Source organism: Mauremys mutica, chromosome 24 (assembly GCF_020497125.1).
Source record: "Mauremys mutica isolate MM-2020 ecotype Southern chromosome 24, ASM2049712v1, whole genome shotgun sequence".
Lineage (NCBI taxonomy): Eukaryota > Metazoa > Chordata > Testudines > Geoemydidae > Mauremys > Mauremys mutica.
The window spans coordinates 13021272-13048924 of record NC_059095.1 but is presented as its reverse complement, the minus strand read 5'-3'; the positions used below and the strand labels follow the sequence as shown (position 1 = coordinate 13048924).

At 46.0% G+C, this 27653-nt stretch overlaps 1 protein-coding gene across 4 annotated transcripts in view; it reads left to right on the top strand.

The window, feature by feature from the left end:
- Positions 1–3996: 3996 nt before the first annotated feature.
- PIP5K1C (phosphatidylinositol-4-phosphate 5-kinase type 1 gamma) overlaps positions 3997–27653 on the top strand; it is a 73610-nt gene continuing 49953 nt past the window's right edge. For 2 of the 4 annotated variants that reach the window (XM_044998413.1, XM_044998412.1), the window contains exon 1: positions 3997–4367. In XM_044998413.1, coding sequence (XP_044854348.1) covers positions 4268–4367 — 100 coding nt within the window. In that variant the 5' untranslated portion in view covers positions 3997–4267. The remainder of the gene's footprint in view (positions 4368–27653) is intronic. The other 2 variants (XM_044998414.1, XM_044998415.1) reach the window with 2 other exon arrangements.

Genomic DNA, 27653 nt, shown 5'->3' with positions numbered 1-27653 from the left:
GATAAACTGGTCGAATGGGTGGGAGCTTAGACTTTCGAGCAGTGTAACGTGTTAATGTCTTTGCTGCCTTGTCTACACTAGACTTTTCAGAGTGGGTTCGTTAGAATGTGGTCTGACATCCTACCTTTAAATCCAAGGCCAAAGTGTGTCCCGGGGATAATTTCTTTGAAGAGCTCCTTTTAGACAACAAAGCTTTCCTAAGGGACTGTTAGTGGCTCTTTAGAAACCAAACATCCTAACGTCACCAATTAGATTGACCAAGCCAGCCTGACAGTGGCATTCTAATGACTTCCTCATCCCGTCCCCCCCATTCAGCCCTGATGTAAGGGAACAAACTTCTATTGACTGGAATGCAGTAGCATTCACTTATACCAGGGCTGAATTTTAAAGAGTGTAGAGAGAAGGACTTTGGAACCTAAGGGTGTTGGTCACAGAGCTGCTGATTAAACTGGAAGGGGGAGCATCAATTTCAAATCTAGTCAATTTCATAGAATCTCAGGGTTGGAAGGGACCTCAGGAGGTATCTAGTCCCACCCCCTGCTCAAAGCAGGACCAATCTCCAACTAAATCATCCCAGCCAGGGCTTTGTCAAGCTGGGCCTTAAAAACCTCTAAGGAAGGAGATTCCACCACCTCCCTAGGGAACCCATCCCAGTGCTTCACCACCCTACTAGTGAAAAAGTTTTCCCTAATATCCAACCTAGACCTCCCCCACTGCGACTTGAGACCATTGCTCCTTGTTCTGTCAGATTTCAACTATGCTGTAAAATACTTGCAGGTTCCACACCTGCTCCTGGCTGCCCCTCGTCCCCATCCATTTCACAATTACATTTCCCTATTTGTGCACAAGCAAAGCGAGGTCTAATACTCCACTTGATGGCATTGCTCAGTCTGTAGGTTGGTAATACAATAACTTGACTGCGTTGTTGTTTGTGTCCGTAATGCGGTAACTTTTGAATGCTGCATCCGATTAATGCTAAAATGTCACGGAATGGTATCAGTGGTCAGACACCTGTTTATGGTGGTGAAAAGTGGGGGGAGGGGAGGAGTGAGAAATGGGGCACACACGGAGCCCCTGCCATCTGGTTAGCAGAGTGTCTGCTTCTACCACCTTTGTCTGTAGATCAAAGAACCAGCTAATGGCAGAAATTAATGCCTTTCAGCACAACAACATCCCTCAGCTCCGCTCCGGCTTGGTTTAAAATGTTGGCACCTTGAAAGCCTTCTCTCCCAGAGAGAACAAAAAGGAGAATGGTGGGGGGCATGGCACAATGGAGCAAAGATGGGAATGGGGGCACAGAGAATCCCTGGAAGGGGGAGGTAGAAAGAGGGGACACTGGTATAGAGAGAAGGGGGAATAGGAAGGGGCACAGAGAGCTGCTGGAATGAGGGAGAGGGTGGGAGCGTTGCAAGGAGTCCCTGAAATAGAGGGGACTGGGAGGGCGGCACACCGGGTGCTCGAGGCGGGAATGGAAGGATGCAGAGAACCCTGGGGTGTGCAATGGACATGGCATGCACAGACACCGCAGTGTGACCCCAGGGGTGAAAGTAACTTACAGGACTTACCGGTACTGCCGGGGCATGGTCTCATTCGTAAAGAGGCGTGGCCTCACCCGGAAGAGGCGTGGCCTCTCAAGATTTAAAGGCCCTGGGGCACCAGCTGTGGCTGGGGGACCCAGGGCCTTTAAATCAACCAGGGGCTCCCAGCTGAAGAGGTGGCAGGGAGCCCCCCGGGGGTCCGGCTGCCGGGGGAACCCCGAGCTTTGCAGGGCTGGGGCAGGGATTTAAAGGGCAGGGACAGCCGCGGGCAGCCCAGAGCCCTTTCAATCCCCGCCGTGGAAGCCGGTGCGGTCCGGCACGGCGTACTGGCTCTTGCCGGTACGCCGGACTGGACCGGCTTACTTTCACCTGTGCGTGACCCTCTAGTTAAAAAGATTTTCCTCTCCTCTGCTGCTGAATTAAAACCCCACACAAACAACAGTGGAAACCGACTGACTCTACCAGGGAGAGAAGAGGGTGACAGAGGCGCTGCTGATACACATTTATTAGTCAGTATCACATATATCACACTAATATCAAGGGAGACCCCAGGATCAGGACTCATTGCGTTAGGCAACGTGCAGTCCAATGTGTGAAGCATCCAGGTGCTGCAGGTTCAAGCCATGGATGCCATGTCCCATTCTACCACATCCTGGCACAAGGGCAATGCCACATTCCGTCCCGCGATGTCCCAGCACAGGGCCATGGTGCCATCGGGGGCCATGCCAGGTTCCGTCCCACCACGTACCAGCACAGGGCCATGGTGCCAACAGGGGCCATGCCACGTTCCATCCCGCCACATCCCAGCACGGGACCATGGTGCCATCAGGACCATGCCACGTTCCGTCCCGCCGCGTCCCAGCATGGGACCATGGTGCCATCGGGACCATGCCATGTTCTGTCCCGAGACATCCTGCCATGGTGCCATCGGCGACTATGCCACATTCCGTCCCGCTGCTGTGACGTTATTGACATAATCTGGGACCATACAGAACATGGTTGCAACCAAAGTCCTGTAGTGGCACCGAATCTTGTATAAAGGGGTCAAATGAGGTGTCTAAGACAAGATTATGGTTTGCTGGTTATAATTATGGTGTCTATCATTTTTGTAGTTGAAGTTATGAATATTGGCTCTGTACTGTCTGTACTTCAAACTTATGCTGTGCTTCTGGGTGACATCCCAGCCAAGTTGATGTTAACTCTGCCTAGCCTGCTTGATGGCCCATTAAGGCCCATCAGCTACACAATTGACCCATAGAGAGAAGGCAGATACGCCTTGTAACTCAGCAAAGTGCAGGAACTTGCCCATGTGACTCCAGACTCCATTTTGCTGTAATTTTCCACAGTAAGAACAAAGAGGTTCTTACACCTGGAAAAGCCTATAAAAAGCTGATGCCTCATCTCCATCTTGTCTTCAATCCTGCTTCTTACCTCTGGAGGGACTTTGCTACAAACAGAAGCTTTGAACAAAGGACTAAATGACCCATCCCAGCAGGGGATATACTCCAGAGACTTGATTTGAACCTGCAGTTTATTTCATCACTGCTACAAGCCTGAACTAAGAACTTTGCCATCACTGTATGTAACTGATTCCATTTAACCAATTCTAGCTCTCATCTATATATTTTTTCTTTTATGAATAAACCTTTAGATTTTAGATTCTAAAGGATTGGCAGCAGCGTGATTTGTGGGTAAGATCTGATGTGTATATTGACCTGGGTCTGGGGCTTGGTCCTTTGGGATCGAGAGAACCTTTTTCCTTTTTTACTGGGGTGTTGGTTTTCATAACCATTCATCCCCAGGACGAGTGGGACTGGTGGTGATACTGGGAGACTGGAGTGTCTAAGGAAATTGCTTGTGTGACTGGTGGTTAGCCAGTGGGGTGAGACCAGAGTCCCTTTTGTCTGGCTGGTTTGGTTTGCCTTAGAGGTGGAAAAACCCCAGCCTGGGGCTGTGACTGCCCTGTTTGAGCAATTGGTCCTGAATTGGCGCCTCAGTTGGGTCCCGCCAGAACCAGCCTCGTTACAGCCGCGTCCCAGCGCGGGGCCATGGGGGCCGATGCCACGATGCGATGGGGCCGCGGGGCCGCCCGCACTGGGGCAGGGAGGGAGGGAGCGTGTGACGGCCCCTCCCGCCATGGCAGGGCAGAGGGCGAGGCTCAGTGAAGCCCGCAGGGCCGCTCCGCCAATGAGAGCCTCCAGCGGCAGGCTAGGCCGTGTTGCCATGGTGACAGGCAGGCCCCGCCCCCCAGCCGCTCACCCCACTCTGAGGACAGCCTGGGAGGGGAGGGGCCGCTGGCCGCGCCCCAGCCATAGAGAGGAGGTTCCGGTCCCCCATGGGCGGGAACAGGTGCACGTGTGTTCTAACGCCCAATCCGCGGCTTCCGGCTACAGCGGCCGTCTAGCCACAAGAGCGCCGCTCTATAGCCTCTGACCTCCCCCCCGCACAGGCCCTATCTGCCCCCATAGTCCAGTGGGTGGTTCATTTCCGTGCCTGGGGGTCCCTCTACCTCTGCTTCCTGCGCCCTCTATGATCTTCTTCCGCCTCCAGCGCCCACAGGGGCGCCTCTAGCCGCCGCCGCACTCCGGGCTCTATGGTCCGCGCGGCCCGGAGCGCTTCCCAGTCTCCTCAGCGCCCGCGTCGCTGCTGCTGTCGGCCGGAGCCGGGGGAGCGAGCGCGGCGGCGGCGGCGCTGCCGGGGCCTGCCCAGCCTCCCCGCTCTCGGCGGCCATGGAGCTGGAGGTGCCGGAGGATGCGGAGAGCGCGGCAGCCGCCGAGGCCGGAGCCGTCACCCCGGAGGCTGGATGGGGGGGACCGGACTCGGCAGGAGGTGAATGGGCGGCGGGGGGGGGGTGAGTCTCCCCCTATGGAGGCGCCTGTCGGGGACCCGGCCGGGCTGAGCGGCCCCCCGGGGGCGGCTCCTCTCTGAGGGGTGGCGCTGCCCTGCGCCTGCTGCTCGCTCTTCAGGAGTCGGGAAGGGGGCAGCTCGGGGGGGGGGGGGTGTGCATGAACCCGCATGTGCTGATGTGCGGGGCGGTCTGGGGAGAAGTGGGAACAGTGCGGTGCATCCGCTTGTGGAATGGGAGCGGTGGGAGCCCCATTGCTTAGCAGTAGGGCATCGGGGGATGGTGCCTTGTCTACGCGGGACCGAGCCCTGGAGAATAGGGCACAGTCTCTCATTAGTCCCCAGTGATGGGTCCGAATAGTCTTCCTCTGGCATCTCCCCTGAAAGGAGAGTGCTGGAATATCAGCAATGTCTCAGGGAAAAATTACTCTTCTGCTCCCCACCAAATACTAACAGGCAGAGACCCCCAATCTGGTGACATCTGAGCAGACAAGAAGCCTATCGCTGGCTGGGTTTTGTTGGCTTTTCTCAGCCCTCCTGTCCCTGTAATATCTGAGTAGCCACACAAGCATTTTTGACATGATCCTTGCAACACCCCTGTACAGTAGGGGAAGGGTTAACCTCATTTTGTAGACACACGGGCTTTTAAATGACTTGCCCAGGGATCGCACACCAACTCTGGGATCTCAAGTTTCAGTCCTGTGCACCAACCACAACTTTCTCTGGAAAGTGCACGTCCGTTTGGCTCTGTTTCTTTGATAAAAGGACAGGATTGAATAAGTGCTCCAACTACGATATTATGTTCATATTCATTCCTATAGAGAATGGGATGGGAGGGGTCTCCTCTCTTGCATCCCTGGTCTTCATTGCTTTCATAGAATTCTAGAAGATGAGGGTTGGAACTAAAGAGACCTCAGGAGGTCATCTAGTCCAACCCCCTGCTTTCTCCAGTAACTCAAGCTCTTCCTGTGACCTCCCCCATGTAGCCCTTATAAGCTGTGAGAACCTTTTCCAGTCACAGGAAAATATTTCTATTATGTTATCAGTTCATCTTATCCAAAGCAAGATCAGAAAGCTCCGCTTTCTCAAGGCTGCTTGAAAGCGATTATAAGGCTGGAAACAAGCTCACGAGTTGACCTGGCTATTACTGATAATAAATGAATTTGAGAATCTCAAACTGACAAAATCAGAAACTCATTGCTAGGCAAATCCCTGTGCATCTGTCCTTGCTTGCTGACTTACAGTTCATTATAACTTTACAATTTTTAGGTTCAGTTTTGAATATGACCATGGTGCAACTATTACAGATTAAGTGGACTACAAGTCCCGTTGTGGGTCTCATTCAGAGAGATGCTGAGTATCTGTGGCTCTGAACACTGAGTTTATTCATAGTATTTAATAGAGCCAGCTAAATTTTGATTGTCACAACACAATGATCTGATTTTTCTTTAGGGTTTTTAGAAGCAGTAGAATTTAAATAATCCACTACAGAAATTGTGGAGATGCCATCTAATGGGTTTGGCAGTGTTTAATGAGCCAAATGTTATAAGAGGTGGTGGTAGCCACACTTCTGGAGAATCCCAGCCAGTCCGTGCACTTTCTGCTTCAATTGGTCAGTACTGCTAGGATAATAGAGGGAACACCTGCATGTGGCTTGCTGCGAGAGAGCTCTAGAAAAGTAAATCAGAGAGTTTCTAGGCTCCCTTTGCTGGAGCACAGTGTGATGCTTGTTTAGCAAGATGCGGTACAGGCAGCAGGCTTTATGGTTTTTGATGCTGAGTAGAAAAAAGAGAACGCTTTTTCACGAAGCAACAAAAATGTCACTTGCTCTTTTTTTTTTTTTTTTTTTTTTAAATAACTGGTTTTCTAAGAGTGTCGGAGGACAGCAGAATGTTATTGTGATGCTTAGGATGCAACAAGGAGTCTGTGGACGCTATGGCTAGCTGCTGACTTAAAACAAAACAATGAGTGCATAATTTTTTCCTTCTCCTAAAAAAGCACACTGGCTGAACTAAAGCCGTAGGAGATCTTGTCTCCTTTGACTAGCACCAGGCAGATACAGGGCAAAGAATAATGTTGTCAGTGTTTTCATTTGAAAAACTGTTTACTCTTTACTTACATAGCGTTCCAAGTGTGCCACATGACTAGCTATAGACAGGTCCCTGCCCTGAAGTGCTGACTGTTAAAATATGCAACAGGGAATTGGGGTAGATGGGCAGCACACGGCAGCTTTTTAAAAATGTTGTCAAAAGAAAACTCGACCTAAGCCTGACTTCATGCATTCTTCTGTGAAATACATCCCTACCTCAATATAATGCTGTCCTCGGGAACCAAAAAATCTTACCGTGTTATAGGTGAAACCGCGTTATATCCAACTTGCTTTGATCCACTGGAGTGCGCAGCCCCGCTCCCCTAGAGCACTGCTTTATTGCGTTATATCCGAATTCGTTTTATATTGGGTCGCGTTATATCAGGGTAGAGGTGTATTCCCAAAAGCATGGTTATGGCACACTGTCACCATAAGGACTACACTGAAATCCTGAGGGCAGGGCAGTGAGTGACGTAGCAGGGTGGGTATGTGTTTTGAGAACTCGCATTTCTGTGAATGGGAACACTGTTCCTTTGCTTCCAGGCATATTTTGGGATGGATACCTCCCAAATAGAACTTCTCCTTTGCTCACCCTCTGTTTCTACACTAGTAGTTTTCCTACATTTCCCACCCGTCGTAGCTGGTGTATACAAACGCTGGTTCACGTGGCAGTTAAAGCTTTGGAGACTCGCTGCACCAGCACCCATCACTGCTACCATTGATGGAAGATTTTGCAGTTGGGTTGGCTGAGAGCTGTGCTTTCTTCTTAAATGAACTTGACAGAGTTCATTAAGGGCTTTGTCCAGGTCTGTAAAGGCCTCCAGAACGCATGGGGAGAAATGGCATGATGTGAACTTCAAGGAAAGAGAGGACTCACTTAGCATGCATAGGGATGTAACTAGAAGTCATTGGATGGAAGTAAGAGGAAATTTGGGCTGAAACTCAGAAAAATTTTCCTGGCAGTCAGATGGATTAAATTGTGGAGGCATCTCCCAAGGGGAATTTTGGAAGCCTCATGATGTTCCCTTGGGGAAAAAAATCACACTTGACATTGGCAAGCAGGAAGTGTTCATTCATGAGCACAAGGGTCTAATTCATCAACTTCTGCGAAGTCTGATCTTTCTTCTTCTGCCCCTTCCCCCCTGGTTTTAGCCGTTATGATTGCAAAGAACAGTTTTGAAAATTGAATCACATGTAAACTGATGCCGTACCATCTTCCTGAATCTGCAGACAGTCTAGCCTGGACAGCTGCATGCAGTTTTACCAAGCAGCACTTGAGAACTTTGCTCAGTTTTGCTGTGAGCAGCAGTGAAACTGGTGAAAATCCCATTATCTTCACATGGCTGGTCTTTGGGGAAGCTCTGGTAAGCAGCAGCAGTGGCAGGCCCTGGAATTACTCAGAATGGCATACCTGTCCCCAGAAAGTGGTTGGGAAGGGTGAATAGCAGTGACCTCATCCTTCTCTCCTCTCTCTATAGGCAGCAGCCAGGAAGCTCTGGGGGAATGAGAAGAGTCCAAAAACTCCTTGTAGGGAGTGGGTTCAAATTATCAGAGACCCAACTACATAAATTGGTGTTACAAAAGACGGTGCCCCCAAGCAGGGTCCAGGGGCAACATACTAGTAGGAATCGCAGCAGTATGGGGAGGTGAGGCCTGAATTTCTCTCACACCCCACTCCATATTTCTGATCTCTCTGTCTAGTTGGTGTTTGGTCAGTTTTTCAAGTCTTGCCCCATCACTTGTGACTCTTAAAAGCTAGACTGGGCAAAACACTAGAATCCTCCAGTGTCTAGAGGGTGAGCCCTCTATTTGTAGGGAGATGGGCTAGATGATCTAATAGCTGGATTCCATTCTCTGGCTCAGTACAGTGCATCTCGCTGTCTGCTGTTCCTGCCCTGGAGACAAAGGGGGAGTGCAGGGTGGAGTCTGTTCACTGTTAGGCATTCACCCTCAGCCTCCGTGGACGCTGACTGAAGCGATAATGCCAATCCTGAAGCATTGGTGTTAGGGGTGCTGGTTAGAACAATATTACAATGAAGTGTTTGCTCATTGGTGGAAAATTCCTTCCTCAGCCTGAAGATAGAATCATAAGTAACTTCACAAGGGATGTGGGAAATGGTTTTATCCAGTGAGCAGATTAAAAAGCTGAGACAAGAAGTCTACCTGCAAGCCAGAAACAGTTCAGTCTTTCCCAGTGTGGTGAAAAGGGAAATTGGAGAGGTCACTCTGGGAATGGAAGGATCTTATCAGCTTGAGGAAGAATCAAATATACGCATCATCCCAGGTGTGATGAAGGTTTAAAGCATGGTGCTGTGGTGTGTGCCCATTGCCCTTGGAAACGGTGCCAGTTAAGGTGATGGTGGCTAGTCAGAAGACACCCCCTCACCCCTGGACCCACTGACATTTTAAAGACCCTCTGCAATAGCTTCTCCCTAAGTCAGCCCAGTACATAGCCCATCTATGGGGAATTAGAAGAAAGTTATAACCTTAGTTCAGAGACTGGCTTAGCAAACTAATTGCCCCTTTAAATGAGAATAGGCAGGAAGTGACCAGGGAGGGCAGGAGGGTTTCCAGTGGAGGTTGAGAGCGGAGGAAGGACAGTAAGAACTAGATACTTTCCATCTTAGCACTGGGTATTCTAGCCACTCTTATTTTAAAATATTTTGGACTTGATTTTTTTCTTTACTAGCATTTGATCTAGGCAACATTGATCTGTATGTAACAGCTAGTCACATAATCCAGTACTACTACTTAAGAGATGCGCAAAATGCCTCAGATGGCACGTGACCAGGATTCATTGCCAAATTTGGTCTGCTAGTTGGATCGTTAGCTTCCCCGTCCTGGACTGGGTACCAATTGGGAGTGTGACGTGAACACTGATTCATACCCCCCAATCCAGTACTGAGAGAATTGAGTGAATTGCTGCTGCTGTATTCCATTCTGGGAGCTTTCTTATAGGTCTCTGAAGAAGTCTTCCTTAGGAAACTGAGTAGTGTATAATTTGAGCTCGGTGATTAAAGCAATTCACCACATGACCTATGTGCATCTGGCAAGAGCCCATAATCTGATTAAAATGTGAATTTTCCCATATACAGATCTTGCAGTATAAAAACAAAGTCCAAATTACAGTGCTAGCTCTCTTCATGAAAGCATCTTTCAGCTGAAACAAATTAAATCCAGAAATAGATCTGACATGGTCATGTGATATTCCGACAAAGGTTTGGAGTACAGTGCTCATCAGGTGCTGCTTACATCTTTGTCACTTATTAGTCCCATCCATCTCTCTGCATGTTCCTGCAGACCAGAATTAATTTGCAGGAGCCTGGCAGGTGCCTTTCTTTTGGCAGTGTGATGTTGCACCTTAATATTTTCTAAGAGGCTTGTTTTCCAGCACATGATTAGTTCCCAGCTCTCTGTGCATGTGGGAACAAAGAATAGTTCAAGATGTAATAAACTTGAAAGTCACATTTGTCTGAAAAGGCTGCCTCTGCCCTAGTCTTGTGGAACTAGAGCAGAGATGGCTAAAACTGAAATTAGAGGGAAAACATTTCACAGCGCCCCCTTTGTTCTTTAGACCCTTATGATGCTGGGGGATATAAAATCTGGGTGCCAGGGAGCCCCCTTCTTTTTTCCAGGCTGTGGAGCAATGAGAGTTTGGGCAGGGACTGTGGGAGAAGTAGTGCTTCAGTTCCCAAGTGTTCTTTGCAGGTCCCGGAGAGGAGGTTAGACGAGAGGCCTTGCCTTGATACAGAAGAAGCAAGCGTGAGCCCAAGTACGTTTGGACCTTTATAAATATCAGCAGGGCACCTGGAAATCCTGTCAATATATATATTTTTTTTTTACGAAGAAGTCTTTTTAAAAAGGTGATGTGTATTAAAGGGGACACTGTCAGTGTTATTTTTACTTAATTTTTAAAAGTCTAGTTGACTCTGTCCTTTTCATTCAAACACATGGCTTTCCCATGAGCTGCCATGTCTTGTTCTGGTCTCCCTACAGCTGTGCAACCTGCATGAATCTAACCGAGAGCAGAACTTGCTCCACTCTTAGCCACATTCAGAGGAGTTCGTCATGCAGTCAGTAGGCCCAAAGTATTGAGCTTGTTCAGTTTCATGTGCACAGAGCAGGATATGAAGTTGAGCTAGTTTGATATGTTCTAAAAGTGTTTTTATTCTGTGGCTTGTGCTCCCAATAAGAAACTTACGCTAGGTACCTCTGCATGATATTCACTGTTCCTTAATCCAGGCGAAGAGACTTGTAGAAACAAAATATTTTCACTTTCTGTAAGTCTTTGGCAAAGCAAATTGCTTGCCCCACAGATCCACCCTGCATTTACAGCATACTGGTTGTGTACCTGCTCTGTACTCTTTCGGTACACACACAAGCACCCACATGTTCTCTTGTGGCGTGGAAGATTCCTTAATGCAGATGTGACATGCCAAGCACCTTACTGCATGCAGCTTTACAACCTTTACAACTCCACTATGTTGATACCTTTTATGATGGCAAAACATCAGTAACCCAATACAAAGATAAGTCCGTCTGTTAGTGATGTCAAACAAAAGGCTGTTTGAGGCTGATATTAAACAACAAAAGTCCAAGAAAGGAGGTGATGGAAAAGCCTGTAACTTGCTTGGTGGCGTGTGTAAAATGAGTTTAGCTTCAGTCTATATCACAACTAGTGCTCCTAGCAGAGAGCCCAAAGATTGCACACCCAGAGATCAGGGTTGAGACACATTAGTGGGAAAGGCTTTCCTGCTGTGCCTGACCTATTGAGAAGTAGAGGCCTTTAGTCTGTAGAAGATACTAATCCGGCCCCTTCCACCAACACTGAAATCCTGTGAACAGTCTAAGAGCCAGTGGGGTGCTGCCTTTAGGCAAATATTCTGCTCCCAGGGCTGTGTGGTGTGTTTTTGTGTTGGGTTTTTCCATTGTTGTAGGTAGCCTAATTAACCTCAGAACTTTCTGTGAGACATTTCTAGTAATAAAGAAAAGGCCAAAACTGATGACAGTAGCTTTTCTCACTTTCTCTTTCTCACCCACATATTTAAACAAAATCTCTTCAACCTATAATTAGGTGTAGAGTAGTTGTTTTCTGTCATGTGTTCTTGTGGCTTCTCCATGTGAGTTTCTTCACTGTCTTGTGGTGAATAACTAGATTGAGTCAGTGTGTGTGGTGGGTAAATCTGGAGGATTCAACATTTTTCCATCAATTTTATGCTGTTTGGAACTGCCAGCGATGCTCAGCCAGCCTCTTTCTGTCACCTCGGCAATATAGAGAAGACTGCACATCCCTGAGCAGTTCTAGTTCATAGTGAGCTATTTACTGTACCTCACTAATTTTTTCCTACAGTATTACTGAGTAAAACAAAATGCCATTTCCCTTCTGGCTCTGTAATATGTAAATAAGTGAAGCCAAGGAGTGACTAAGTAATGTAAATGGTGCTCTTAAATATTTACTGTAGAACAGGAAAGGGGAATGATTTCTGTAAAAAGAACAGCTTTATTTTATAGTATTCCGACTGCACATGCAGTCAAGTTTCATCTGTAATAAACAGGGCCAACTAGAACTATCCCTCTGTACAGTTGCATGGCTTTTCTGTCACTGGGGACCCAGTGTCAATAAATGAAATGTCACAGTGTACAGGCATCTGTATAGTATTTTATAGTGCCGAGAGTGCAAGTCACTTCACAGACTATTCAGGATGTGGATGTGCTCTTCAGTCTTGTCTCTAATTTAGAATTAGCAGTATCTGCAATAGTAATCTTTATCTGCTCTTTGCCATGAGACTATTGGCTTTAAAAAATCTTCATATAAGAAATATACCCACTTCCAAATGAATATCTATCTGTTCATCTGTAAACGCTACACAGAAAAGCAGGGCTAAATATTGGCAAGCCAGCGGGTAGCTGTGTGCTTCCTTACAGCAAACACTGATTCAACAAATTAAAAACATCCTCTGCCTATGGACTTGTCTGTGTCACAAGATTGGCTTGGGCAAACGCACTGCTTCTTCTGAAGTGATCTGTAAACAAGCTGAGCATGGGAACTTTTCAGATAACATGAACACAGGGCAAACTACTTTTTCTTCCATTTTATGGAACACTATTCTAATCTTAAATTAGCCGGATGTCAGTGGACCACAAGATAAGGGCAGTGTCATCTTGTCTGCCGAGTCACTACATGGCTGACAATCACATGGTTGAAAAAAGCTTTGGTGGCACTAAGGTTGTCAGTGTTGGACATAAACTGAATATCCCGCTATGCCACCTTAAGGACCTAGGCAGAGATCAATCCAAGTGGTGCTCAATCTGCAAGGAGGCATGCCCCTTTGGGATTTTCTGTGATAATGATCTTGTCTGTTAATACCTAGCACGCACTTGGTACTGTATCTGTTATTTATAAAGCACTGCTAATGCACTTGTGTTGTACTCAAAGATGAGTAGCTCAAATACATCTTCCTCCTTTACTGTATAACCTTGTAAAAGTCTTCAGCAACATATGGAAAAGATTGTGTGACTATTTAATAAACCTTAAATCCAAACACTGGTAACTAGACAGTCAGCCTTTGATGCTTTTACAGTGGAAATTGTGTTAACTTGGATTTCACCAAACCCATGTCTACACTATCAAAGCTACCCATTGTTATAAGGAATGTCAGCAATGAGTGCAGCTAAATCATCTTCAGCACCAGGTTAACTGCAATGATTGGCTAACGCTTGTTGAGTCTACTGTACTCTAGCGCACAAGTGTAGTGTGTGCAACTTTTGAGATACAGCATTTAAAGGGGCATGGCCACTTGAAAGACATCACGTTTCTGTCTGAAAATAGTGTATGTGCGATAGTTATAGGTATAATTTATAATGGGTATAATTGAAAGATTGGGTTGTTTACTTTGGTTTTGGCAGCACTTTGTATTGTCAGTTTTACTGTTTCCTTAGCATGAAGGCAGACTGACTATGCAGAAAGGACCCTTATATGCAGAGCCGGTAAGATCACCTGCAGTTGAAGTTGCCAACACTTTCCCTGATAAGACCCTATTGTTGCTTATATAACTTTGCCAAATGCTCAACTATTCGGGCTGAATTTTTTCATTGCCTGTTCTGCCTCAGGTTGATATTTCTTGTTTAAGTTTCAGCAAACCCTGATCAGCTGCTTGAGGATGAGGTTAAGGGAAAATAGTCTTGTCAATGTTAAAATTTTTCTGGATATTCTCTTTGAAGTGCTCTAGCTCCTCCATGCTTTGGACTAAACATGGCAGGAGGATATTCTGGGGGTAAAAGTTGCCTTTTGCTTCCCATATCAAAATCCATCTGGATTTGGCAGTATAAGCCACTGGAAAAAAATTGCCACTTGCACATGCAGAAGGGCTTGTAAGAAGCTTGAGGCTGTAATCTCGGAACATTCCATTTGCACTGAACATGCTCCAGCCCCACAGAGCTTGAGCTGGAAAAGGAGTGCAGCTGCAGCTCATTTAGACTAGGGAGGGGAGTGCTGGGCTAGGGACCAGAAGGAAACTATGAATTCTAGTCCCTTCTCTTCTACTGAGGTGTGTGTGTGTGTGGGGGGGTGTTCATAATTCTGTGTACTTGATGGCTCTTAGAGAGGCAGACAAGTATTATTTTCACCCTTTTTCCAGACAGGGTAACTGAGAAATCTCACAAGAACACTTAAGGCAGAGCCGACGTTGGAACCTTGTCTCGAATATGGCATGAATCCATGGAATCACACTGCTTTTCAAAATCTGTTTCTAGTCTGTGCTTGACTGGGTTGTCTGTAACCACTAGGCCCCATTTCTTTACAGGGCCAGGAATAGAAATCGGGATTGTTTCCCACCATTCCTCTTCTGCCTAGCAAACAGCTGTGTAAGCCACTGGCAAAATGTGCCTCTCATCCCCGTCTAGTGGCCAGTCCTCACAGCGGATAACTGTTACTGTTACCCTCATGTGGAGGAATAAGGAGTATATATTTTAAAAAAATAAAAGGGCACTAGAAAATCTTTCACACAAACTAGATAAAAAAAACATGAAGGTTGCCAAGGTCAAGCATTCAGAAGCTAGGAAATGCTAGTGTTAAGCTGTAGCTTTATTTCTTCTCACTTGTGCCAACGCATTAGAATATACCCTTTAATTATGCTATTTCTGCTTAATTCCATGCAAAGGATGGGCAGTGAAGGAGACAAAGGGTTATAAGAAGAGAAATGATATCCTCTTATGCCTAAGGCACTGGACTGAGACTGAGGAGAGTTGGGTTCTGCCCCCATCTCTGCCTCTTCCATGTGGTGGATCAGACTAATATAATAAAGATTTGTGGCTCGTGGTGGATAATCAGCTGAATATGAGCTCCCAGCATGATGATGTGGCCAAAATGGCTAACGTGACCCTTGGGTGCATAAATGGGAATCCTCAGTAGGAGTGGAAAGGTTATTTTACCTCTGTATTTCTCATGGTGTGACCACTGCTGGCTATAGAGTCCAGTTCTGGTGCCCTCCAATCAAGAGGGATGTTGATAAATAGGTGAGGGTTCAGAGAAGAGCTGTGAGAATAATTAAAGGATTAGACAGTATGCCTTACAGCATTAGACTCGCAGAGCTCAATCTATGTAGTTTAGTGAAGAAAAGGTTAAAGGTTGACTTGATTAGTCTGTAAGTACAGTACCTGATGGGGAACAAATGTTTAATAATGGTCCCTTCAATCTAGCAGAGGAAGGTCTAACACAATCCAGTGGCTGGAAGCTGAAGCTAGACAAATTCAGACTGGAAATAAGGTGTAGTGTTTTTTTTTTAAATGAGTAATTGACCATTGGAATAATTTACCATGGGTTGTGATGGAATCTCCATCACTGACCATTTTAAAATCCAGATTGGCTGTATTTCTAAAAGATCTGCTCTAGGAATTACTTTGGGGAAGTTCTTTGGCCTGTGTTACATAGGAGGTCAGGCTAGATGATAACAATGGTCTCTTCAGCTTTGGAGTCTATGAATAAGGTAGATAGATGCACAAGGGGACTGAACAAAGGGTGCGTGGACAACCCCAGTTCTACCACATTGTAGCTGTGGAGTGCTTTGCAGCCCTAACCTTCTCTTGTCATAGCTTATTACATACCAACAAATTCTCAGCAGTGGAGCAGAATAAGACTGTATATGTACAGTGTAAAGGTACTCTTGATTTTTTTCATGACCAGGACATATTTAAAAGGGACGCAGTGGGACTATTAAAGTTCAAGCTGATTGAGTTATTCTAAGCTCGTAAATATTCATTTGTCTTGCATTCTGTTGTGAACCAGGCAACCTTGCATTAACTGAAGCAACCACTGAAATAACTGTATAACCATATTTTTAATACCAGTCATGTAAAGTCTATCGCAATGAGAGTTTAGTCAATAAGGATTGGGTGTGGATTTTCACTTTTGTTTAGGACTCATTAGAAGCTCAGGTAATTGAGGTTACCTTAGGCCAAATTGGGGAGCTTGGGAATTGAGTAATGTTGGTATATATTGTATTAGTCCAAATCCTTTGTGTTGTGTGTGGGTTGTAATGTCAGATGAATGCTTCCATTCAGTGGACAGGCTTGAGACCTTTTTATCACTCAAGACCCATCTGTAGAATCAGTTTGTCACACAGCTCCCAACAGGCCACAGTGCCTTGAAGTGCTAAATCGTATCTGCGTGCATTGTAGTGATAGAAATAGTGGTGTCAATAACCTGTATACAAAGCACTCTTGCTGTGTTAACAAAATTGGTAGGAACTCTGTGGTTACAGCAGTTGAGATAAGGCACCGTTAATGTTTCATTACTGGTGCTGCGGAACTTTTTCCGAAATGGGGTGAAATCCTGGCCCCATGGAAGTCAGTATACTGGGGCCAGGACTTCACCCAGGTGAGGGAATAGGAACTAAAACTTCAGTCTTGGCACAAGTCCTAGAAGTGAAGGTTAGTCTCAATTACAAGTAAAATTAAGATGGTTAACCATTGCCTCTTAGAGCTACCACTACGTTGGCTGTTCCGTTTTTAAAAAGTGTCGATATGACATTATTGTAGCATTGGAAACTTCAGTTCAAATTGTCTTTGGTGAATTTAAGGTTCAAACTCTTCTGGTTTGTCTCTGATAAATGAATGTTCTAAAGTGCTACAGGCCTACGTAGTGCTCCTCATGGGATGGTGAGAGCCTGCCCATGTTGGCACTTGCCCACTCACTCCACAGGCTGTACTAGAATCATTCAGACACTTCGCTTGCCATTTATGATGTGCAGGGAACACAATGGTCTCTGATAGAAACTTCCAAAGACACTCTGGCTGTTTCTCTTTCTATGGTGGAGAGGGGAAAGGAATCAGACTTTCACTTTCCATGAAAGATTTCTATTGGATGCAAATTTTGATCATTTAGGGATTTTTTTCAGCCATATCTTTGTTCATCTTGCAAACTGACATTTGTAAATCCTTCACAATAGGAATGTCTCACCTCATTTGTTAAAGTTTCTTCCCCACTCTGAACTTTAGGGTACAGATGTGGGGACCTGCATGAGAACCTTTGGTAGTTAAGCTTAGCTTAGATTTGGTTTTGCTGCCACCACCTAAATTATTTGAGTTATTTGGGAAACTCTGTGGAGTTTAGTCCCAAGAGCGAACAACCCCCAAAACAAAGAGCACAAACAAAAACCTTCCCCCCACCAAGATTTGAAAGTATCTTGTCCCCTTATTGGTTCTTTGGGTCAGGTGTAAGCCAGGTTACCTGAGCTTTTTAACCCTTTACAGGTAAAAGGATTTTGGTGTGTCTGGCCAGGAGGGATTTTATAGCATTGTACACAGGAGGGCTGTTACCCTTCCTGTTATAGTTATGACACCATTTTTAAAGGGGTCAGTCAACTAAATAACCACCCTTCTGTCTGAAAACTCCTTACCTACAAGTGTTACAAATAACTCCAAAATAAATGTGATTGAAAGATTAAAGGAATGTTTTTTTCAGTTTTACCTTGTGCCTGTAAGAGTACTTTGTGTATAGTCAATTTCACGGCTTCCCCTGTTAAGTCAGTCAGTTCCCTGTGTGTTTGTGTGCTTCATTCAATAACAGGAGAAATTTTAAACTAAAAGGGGAGGGGGGGAGTATAGGAAATGTGATTGAAAACCTATGCAAATTGTCTGAGGGACTCAGGGTTAGATGGAACACCTGAAAGTACTTTTTTAACTCAGTTTCAAATTGATGTCCCTTTAAAGGGACAGCTTCCCTTTCTGGATTTACTCTACAATGGTCCTTCTCACCATCTGCCCACATGTGTGTTGATGGGCACCGTGTTGAAGTCTCAGTAGAGTTTGACAGAAATGCAAACTATAGAAACAATATGTAAAGTCAAAACTGGAACTAGGATAAAAGCAGCCTTGCAACTATTCCAGGTCTTAACATTTTAGAGAGTTAAGAAATGATGTGCTATTCAGTTGCTGGCCTAATGCTTGTCTAGGCAGAATGCAGAAGTAAGGGTAAAGTTTCACTCTGGAATCCTGTTTTCTGGCTCCTGTTGGTTTTAAATCAAACACATGTAATATTATTGTGTTAGCAAGGATTGTTTTTTGAGCTGTCAAAGCTGAGATCTGGAAGATTAACCAGGATTTGTTGCATTCCTAACTTTATTACATAATGCTAAGACCATCAATTATTAGATCAATAATTAAGCTTCTCTAGTGGAATGCAAATTATGTTCCATTCTCTACCACTCAGTCTTTCCTTTTTCCAGTAATGGTTTATTAAATCTCTGCATGGAAGCAGGTGGGAAGTTAATTCTTCCAATGTAGAGGGTGTTGGTTTTTATTGGGTTTGTAGGATATTTCCCCTTAGACATAGCATCTGGGCATCTCTTCTGTCTCCAGTTTGTCTTTGTGAAAGAGAACTGATTATGCAGCCTCTTTCTCCACTTCAGTCTGTCAGGGTTGAATGTCTGTTTTTTTTTCACTTCAATATTAAACGGGAGTCACTGGTGGATTAACTTTCTAGGGCTCTCTTCTCAGAGAGAGGCTTCTGGAGCAGTAATGCCGGAAAATGGTTATTAAAGAAAATGAGTATCTTGGGGGGAGAACATCCTGAAATGTTGCTAATTACTTTTTGTGGCTTGTTCACTTATTAATCATGTGTAACTATAAATAGCCCTTCCTTCTCATCCCAGCACCCTCAAAAGGCCACTGAAGTCCCTCCAAACCTGAGCTTTTATTATCAAAGTCCTGACTGTGTGCATGTTGCTGAACAAGACAAAAGTTATTGCAATGAGATGCTGCCAATCTAAAGAATGGAATCAGGAGGCCTGTTTTGCTTCTAAATCCTAAACTAGATTTACCTACTATTGTGTTCTGAGTGAACAGGGATGGCAACCCCAGATTGATGCTAATTTTAAGAACATTTGGAGAAGAAATGCTGAGGGTTAAAGTAGAGGACTGGACTCCTGAATTCTGTTCTTGAACCTGCTACTGATTCCGTGGCCTTGGGGAAAAGTCACTTAATGTCTCTGCCTCTACTTCCTCATTCATAAAATGGGCATAAAACTAGCTTTCACAAGGTGTTGGGGCTTCATGTTTGTAAAGTACTTTGAGATACTCAGATGGAAAGGTACAATGGATGGACAAAGTTGCTTTTAAAAAAGCTGAGTGACTGAAATAACTTTTGGAAAAAATAACTTCAAAGTTCATGAAAACACTTCTATTAATATTGGGATTTGTGAATCTTTTTTCCTTTTAAACCATCCTCTGCCTAGTTAGTGACCCCAGCATTGCAGTGTTGTACTAGTGCATAAAAACCAAAATGTGAAACTGACTGTTAATCAGCAACCAGAAAGCTAAAACTGACCAGTATGAATTTGCAGAAGCAATAAAAATTAAGCTGGATTTGCACTTTGAGTGTGTCCAACTAAAGGGACAGACAAGTTTTTCTGTGCCAAGGTGATGTGGAAAACCATTTTAATCTGTGATAGGGAGTGTCTGAGCCTGTTGTGAAAGAAGAGTAACAGGCACCTGGATTGAGGGTAATCGTTTATAAGAGCATTTGATTGCTACCAGTTCTGCCTAGAAATACATTCACCAATGTCTGTAGTTAAAGTAGCCTGACACTTTCCATATCAAGCCCTGGTTTCAGTTGCTTGCTAACCATTTGGGCTGGACACTACCATGTTTGCTCTTTCCCTCAGGCTGACTTTTGGTTCAGTGGTTCAACCGTTTCAGAGAATGAGGGCAAGAAAAATAGTTTTGCCAGTATTACACCTTGTTCCATTGTTTCTTTGAGCTCTAGCATCCCCATCCTTTGAAGTAAGATCACAAAACTTGAAAGGGTGATAGTGCTGGGGTCAGATAACTGCCTTTTGCTTTCCCCCCCAGGATCTACTTACACATGCTCAGCAGAGCTTGTTAACATTTCTTTGGTCATGGTGCAAGCCTCCACTGAGCCTCTTTCATGGTGGATACAGAGCTAGAGCTCCAGACAGGAATCACAGCAGCCACAACTCCCTTTGTCTGAGAAGAAAAGTTCATTGGGTTGGGAGCCAGGAAAAGATGATGAGTTCTAGTCTCTTACTCCTGGGGGAATTCTGTGCCGAAAAAATAAAAATTCTGCACACGATATTTTAAAATTCTGCAAATTTTGTCAAAACAACACTATATAATCATGCCAGTTTCGATTATTTTGGTAATTTATTTCAAAATACCTGTCAGCAAGTATGTCTGTAACCATACAGACACTCACAAATTTCCCCCCAGGAGCAGAGAGTTAAAGAAACTCTTAAGACACCCCAGTTCCTGTTTCTCTGCCCTCTCCCCCTCCTGAGCCCATCTGGGGGTCCCCCATCCAATACACCCGCACCCCCTACTCTCCCCCAGCACCAAGCCACGGACCCACCTGCCCCCCTATTCCTCAGAGCCCAGGGATCCAGAGGGAGAAACAGTCTGATGCTGGGTCCCAGGCTTGTGTGGAGTTTTCTGCGTGCCATTGTCTCCTTCCCTCAGGGCGTGCTGGGAACTGCAGTGGCCGGGAACCCTCTAGCTCAGGGGTTGCCAGCCCGTGGCTCCGGAGCCGCATGCGACTCTTCAGAAGTTAATATGCGACTCCTTGTATTGGCACCAACTCCGGGGCTGGAACTACAGGCGCCAACTTTCCAATGTGCCGTGGGGGGCGTGGTTGCTCACTGCTCAACCCCTGGCTCTGCCACAGGCCCCGCCTCCGCTCCACCCCTTCCCCTGAGTCTGCTGTGCCCTCGCTCCTCCCCCACCCCCCAGAGCCTCCTGCGCACCACGAAACAGCTGATCGGGCGGGATGGGAAGGAGCTGATCAGTGGGGCTGCTGGTGGGCAGGAGGCGCTGGGAGCCGGGTGGGGGGAGGAGCTGATGGGGGGGGGGCTGCTGATGTATTACTGTGGCTCTTTGGCAATGTGGTAAATTCTGGCTCCTTCGCAGGCTCAGGTTGGCCACCCTTGCTCCTCTAGCTCTCTCCTCTCTGCCGCCCCCCTCCCCCCCGGCAGTGTCTTCTGTGTGCGAGCTGGGCTCTGCTGCGTCCAGCACCCCCTAGCAGGAAAAGAAATTCTGCACACACATTACAATTCTGCATTGTACAGAATTCCCCCAGGAGCAGTCTCTGCTTTTCCACTGACTTAATTCTGTGCACTTCACCGCCCTCACTGAGAGGGGTCCATCTGCCTACCTTAGGAGGAAGCCAAGTATCACTTTCCCCCCCCTCCCATTTCACATATGAGGGAAACGGAGAGGTTGCACAAGGTCACTTCCAGTAGAACCAAGAATAGAACCCAATCTCTAATACGACAGACCCAAGTCTCTTTCTTCTTAGGCGCCCTGCCTCTCTGAATGAATGTCTGACAGTTACGTGCCTGGCTGTGCAGACCACATCTGCCATTACTCCTACAGCATGTGGAATAGAACCAGAGATTTCCAGCGTTCCTCTGCTGTGTAAGCAACTGGCAAGTTGTCAAGCCACCTTATGGTTGGTCCACATAGAGGCTAACGGCTCCTTCCTCCTCTTTTAGCTCAAGGGGTAGAGATCTGTGCCTTGGACCTGAGGAGTCTGGGTTATAACCCTCCATGCAGAGGGTCTTCATGTTCCACATGATCTCATTTTTGTTTCCTAAGAATCTTAGGAAACTATTATAAAGATGTTAAAAGAACATTAAGGTTGCAAAATCAGGCACTCGGACATTAAGAAATGTTAAATTTAAGGTTGCATGTTATAATCTTGAATTGCATGTGACATAACTTACTCATCTAAGGATCCCTGTCTCATTCAGTGTGCAGGATGGACAGTGAATGAGGCAGAGTGTTGCATGAAGAGAAATGAGTCTCTCTTGTGTATAAGGCATTAGGCCAGAACTCGAGCTGGGTTCTCTTCCTGGCTCTGCCTCTAACTGCTTGTGATGGTTGGCACGACTATTGCAATGCACCTGTGCAGGAGGCCAGAATGAAAGTTGCATGATCACTCCTACTTCTGGCACTTCCTAAATCCTGAGGGCTTGACATTGCAACCCCATTGTCTTTGGAAGTTTTCTGTATTTAATATATAATGTTATTGCTCCATTTATATTCTAACTTACGATTCCTGTCTGAAAAGACCATTGCTGTTTAGCTCAGACCATTTACCCTTACAAAGTCTGGGTACACAAATGAGAAGAGCTCATCAATGACTTAGATGTTGGCATAGAAAGTACGCTTATTAAGTTTGCAGATGATACCAAACTGGGAGGGATTGCAACTGCTTTGAAGGATAGGGTCATAATTCAAAATCATCTAGACAAATTGGAGAAATGGTGTGAGGTAAACAGGATAAAGTTTAACAAAGACAAATGCAAAGTGCTCCACTTAGGAAGGAACAATCAGTTTCACACAGAATGGGAAGAGACTGTCTAGGAAGGAGTATGGCAGGAAAGGATCTAGGGGTTATAGTGGACCACAAGCTAAATGTGAGTCAGTGTGATGCTGTTCCAAAAAAAGCAAACGTGATTCTGGGATGCATTAACAGGGTGTGTTGTGAGCAAGACACGAGAAGTCGTTTTTCCGCTCTACTCTGCACTGGTTAGGCCTCAACTGGAGTGTGTCCAGTTCTGGGCACCGCATTTCAAGAAAGACGTGGAGAAATTGGAGAGGGTCCAGGGAAGAGCAACAAGAATGATGAAAGGTCTAGAGAACATGACCTCTGAAGGAGGCTGAAAGAATTGGGTTTGTTTAGTTTGGAAAAGAGCAGACTGAGAGGGGACATGAGAGCAGTTTTCAGGTATCTAAAAGGGTGTCATAAGGAGGTGGGAGAAAACTTGTTCACCTTAGCCTCTAAGGATAGAACAAGAAGCAATGGGCTTAAACTGCAGCAAGGGAGGTTTAGGTTGGACATTAGGAAAGAGTTCCTAACTGTCAGGGTGGTTAAACACTGGAATAAATTGCCTAGGGAGGTTGTGGAATCTCCATCTCTGGAGATATTTAAGAGACATTTATCTAACCTACTATCAGGGATGGTCTAGACAGTATTTGGTCCAGCCATGAGGGCAGGGGACTGGACTCGATGACCTCTCAAGGTCCCTTCCAGTCCTAGAATCTATGAATATGAATCTATGAATAAAAAATTGACACAGCTGTATTAGTTAAATGGGAGTAATAAATGTCAGGCTAGGAGTATGAGAGAGAATGCTGCCCAACGGGCTGGAGAAGCTGCCTTGTTTTTATCAGTCTGCTTTTGAGCAAACTTGCAGATCTATACCAGGAAGGGCCTGTTCTTCAGTTCAGGGTTGGCTTGGCCATGTTAGAGGTGCCTGTGTGAATGGTGTACAGTGTCATGTAGCTAACACAGCCATACTTCTCGGCTTGACAGCTGAGTCACGGGGTGTCATACCTCATTGACGGTTCCTCTGGAAATAGGATTTCTACTGAAGTTCCAGCTTTAAGGTTCATTATGGTCTTTGGCAGCTCACTTTGAACTTGTTTTGTTTTAGCAGTTTAGGTGCCTTGTAATAGGACATCATGCCAAACCACTCCGGTATCTTAGAACAGAGATGGCCGTTATCCAGTCAAGGGGTGAGAGTGGGGCATGGGAAGTGTTGGTGATCAGCAGCTCAATTTCCGAGTGCTAGATTTCCCTGAGGTTTCATTGTGCTTGGCTTGTAGGACTACATGGTTATGCCAGTCATTAGGTGTCACGCTTATTTTGGGAGTAGGTGATCTTGAATGAGACTTCACGAAAATCTGCTAGTGTAGGCCCTGCCAGGTGCACGTGCTAGCTGTGCTGGTCCCAGGAGAGACAAGGTGGGGGAGCTGATACCTTTTATTGGGCCAACTTCTGTTGGTGAGAAAGATAAGCTTTCGAGCTCACACAGCACTCTTCCTCGGGTCTGGGAAATGAATTCAGTTTGTCACCGCTGAGTACAAGGTGGAAGCACCTTGGCTCTCTAGGTGCAGCTAGAGACATATATACAGCCATGGGAGTTTGGCAAACTCCTGGTTGTAAGTAATTCAGGAAAACCACTGAGATGTATTCAGCAATAGGTATAACATGCCTCTTCACCACCGTTTTGATCTTCTCTTTTTCCTATGCTTGTTGCACATTTTTAAAAGGCCATCACCAACTTGAAAACCACATTTGTCTGAAAACGTTGGACATATTATTTAAAGAGGGCCCTATCAGGACAGGAACTCTTCAGAAAAAAAATCAGTTTCAGTAAATCAAGTTGAAACATTCTCTTTGAAATTAACCTCAAATTAGGTAAAATGTTAATGTCCCCTTCTCTTCTCCTTCTCCCCCAGCCTCTTCAGTGTTGTAAGCACCAGCCTCTGGCAACTGGAAAGTGCTTCACGAAGGAGAGGAGTTTACTCAGTCTGATGTGAGCAGCCTAGCAAAAGGGCAGCATGTTCAGTGACGCATGTTGTTACACAGCCCCATTCACAAATCCCCTTTTCGTCTGTGCTGCTTCGAGCACCCCCAGGAAAATCTCCCTGTCGTGCAACATTAGCAAAAGCAGAATTAAATCTTAGAGGATTTAGACAAGCAGCATTTGCTACAAAGCAAATCGGAAAATTCCCCACCCGATAAGAAAAATCCAGGTACATTTCCAGAGTGACGCATAAGACATGGCCTTAATGTTCAGACAGTTGCTTTTACTGTGAGCAAAGGGTGTTACCTCTTTGGGGTCTGATCTTGTGGTGCTGAGTTCCCACTGACATCACAGTTGTACTTGCTTACACCTGCGCTGAATTTGACTGTGGTAGTGCCAGTGTATTCTGGTACTAGGGCAGTGAAATTCTGGATAGCCTCCTCTTCCCCACTAGCACTGGATTAGAGGACTGTTTCAATATACTTACCGTTAGTTCTTGCAATCGTTAGTTTCTCAACTCGGTGTCTATCTTTTGCCCTTCCAGAAGGCCAGAATATTTCTCTACGGTAGAAAAATGTCTTTAGCAGTCTGGGGGGAGGAGTTTGTATGTAGTTAAAAAATGTAACTTTTAGGCTTAGAACAGTGGTTGGTAGTAAGCAGATCGCTTGCGTCCCATGCTCAGAGGTGTCCCCTCTAGCAACACAGTGTAATGAAGGAAATAGTTAATGAACATGTCAGTCTAATTTATCCCTCCTACATCTTTCTCACGCAGTGCAGAGGTTCTGATTTTATCATTCTGTGGAACACTTTGTAAGGGGGAAAATCCGCAGTATTTCAGTTCCACTTAAATTCCCTACTCCTTTCCATCTGCTATTGTGTCCTTGTGAGCAGCGCACCAGGTCTCCCTGCCCCACCGGATGTCTCTAGAACCACTGGGGCAGAGCGTGAAATACTGAAGGTATTACTACAGGTAATGGTGCTCAAAGTGATTGCTTAGTATGGAGAAATGTTGCCCGGTGCTGCTCTCCAGAACCATTGGCTACAGGGTCTTTGTTCTTCTGGTTAGCAGCAGTCAGTGATACTTTGTCAGTTGAGTGGAGGTCTTTGATTTGGCTGCAAGGGCAGATTCTTTGTTCATTCCTAACTCCAGGGTCAGCCATAGCCATATTGCCATGCTAACTCTGTAGCTGAGGACTGGCCGCCACCTCAAACGCTGTTGGTGGTCAAGATTCAGAGGGCACTCGTGGGTGGATTTGCTGTCGCTTGAGGAAACACCCTCCACCAGCGCTAGCCCCTCTCTGCAGTGCAAAGCTGTGAGGTTTGGAATTGAGCCTTGTGCACCTATCCCGCTGGAACATGTATCATTGCAAAAGGGGTGTGTCTGGGGAAATAGAGTAGGGTGGTAGCTAAGGGGAGAATTACTGCTTTCCCAACCAGTCTGTGATGTCAGGTAGGTTGGTGGAACTCATGAACTCACTAAATCGTCCCCTTTATTAATATGTTTGAAGTTAGAAGGAAGAGCCCAGCTCAGTTCAGTATCTCTCCTTGCCCAGAGGCTTTAAAGCTGCTTATGCCTTGCTTTCCTCCAGGAATCCATGGTGTTTTGAAGTACAGACGCTCCCCATATTTGCGGAGACGTATACCTGACAATGGCCTGGTCTACACTACGTGTTTATATCAAATTTAGCAGCATTAAACCGATTTAACGCTGCACCCGTCCACACAACGAAGCCCTTTATATCTATTTAAAGGGCTCTTAAAACCGATTTCTGTACTCCTCCCTGCCGAGGGGAGTAGCGCTGAAATCGGTATTGCCATGTCGGATTAGGGTTAGTGTAGCCGCAATCCGACGGTATTAGCCTCCGGGCGGTATCTCACAGTGCACCATTGTGACAGCTCTGGAAAGCCATCTGAACTCGGATTCACTGGCCAGGTAGACAGGAAAAGCCCCGCAAACTTTTGAATTTCATTTCCTATTTGCCCAGTGTGAACTGCTGATCAGCACAGACTGTACGGGAGATACTGGATCTGAGCGCTTTATGGGGAGACAAATCTGTTCTATCAGAGCTCCGTTCCAGAAGACGAAATGCCAAAGCATTTGAAAAAAATCTCCAGACAGAGGCCACAGCAGGGACTCAACACAGTGCTGTGTGACAAGCGTAACGGAAAGCCAAAGAATCAAATGGACGCTCATGGAGGGAGGGAGGGGGGACTGAGGACTCCAGCTATCCCACAGTCCCCGCAGTCTCCAAAAAGCATTTGCATTCTTGGCTGAGCTCCCAACGCCTGAAGGGTCAAAAACATTGTCCCGAGTGGTTCAGGGTATATCTCGTCATTTTACCCCTCTCCCCCCCGTGAAAAAAAGGGAAAAAAATCGTTTCTCACCTTTTTTCAATGTCACCGTATGTCTACTGCATGCTGCTGGTAGACGCAGTGCTGCAGCGCTGAACAGTAGCATCCCATCCCCTTCCTTTCCTGATGGCAGACGGTACAAAATGGTGGAAAACTGTCCTCCTCATCCCGTGAGTGCTCCTGGCTGGCCTCGGTGAGGTCGGCTGGGGGCGCCTGGGCAACAATGGGAATGACTCCTGGTCATTCCCGGCAGACAGTGCAAAAGGATTGAAAACCGTCCTCATCATAGCAGCTGGAGGCTAAGCTCCATCAGCCCCCCCTTTCATGTCTAATGAAGAATCTGTACTGCCTGGACTATCATAGCAGCGGGAGGCTGCCTCCCCCTCATTTTATCTCACTAAAAAGTCAGTGTTTCTTATTCCTGCATTCTTTATTACTTCATCACACAAATGTGGGGGGACACTGCCACGGTAGCCCAGGGGGTTGGGGAAGGAGGGAAGCAACAGGTGGGGTTGTTGCAGGGGCACCCCCTAGAATAGCATAATCATTTCTGCGGGATCTCTGGGGCTCTGACCCGGAGCAGCTGTGCTCTCTGGTTCTCTAGTACACTTGCCCCATATTCTAGGCAGGACTGACTCTATTTTTAGACAAAACATAAAGAAGGGAATAACCTGGGGAGTCATTGCCATTTTTGTCCATGTGCCCCCAGCCGACCTCAGCGAGGCCAGCCAGGAGCACCCATGACAGCAGCAGACGGTACAAAAGGACTGATAAACATCATCACCAATTTCCAATTGCAGATGGTGCAAAATGACTGATAAACGTCATCGCCAATTTCCAATTGCAGACGGTGCAATAGGGATGGTAACTGTCTCTGCTACCTTGCAAAGGCAAATGAATGCTACTGTGTAGCACTGCAGTACCGCATCTGTCAGCAGCATCTAGTACACATACGGTGACAGTGACAAAAGGCTAAATGGGCTCCATGGTTGCCATGCTATGGCG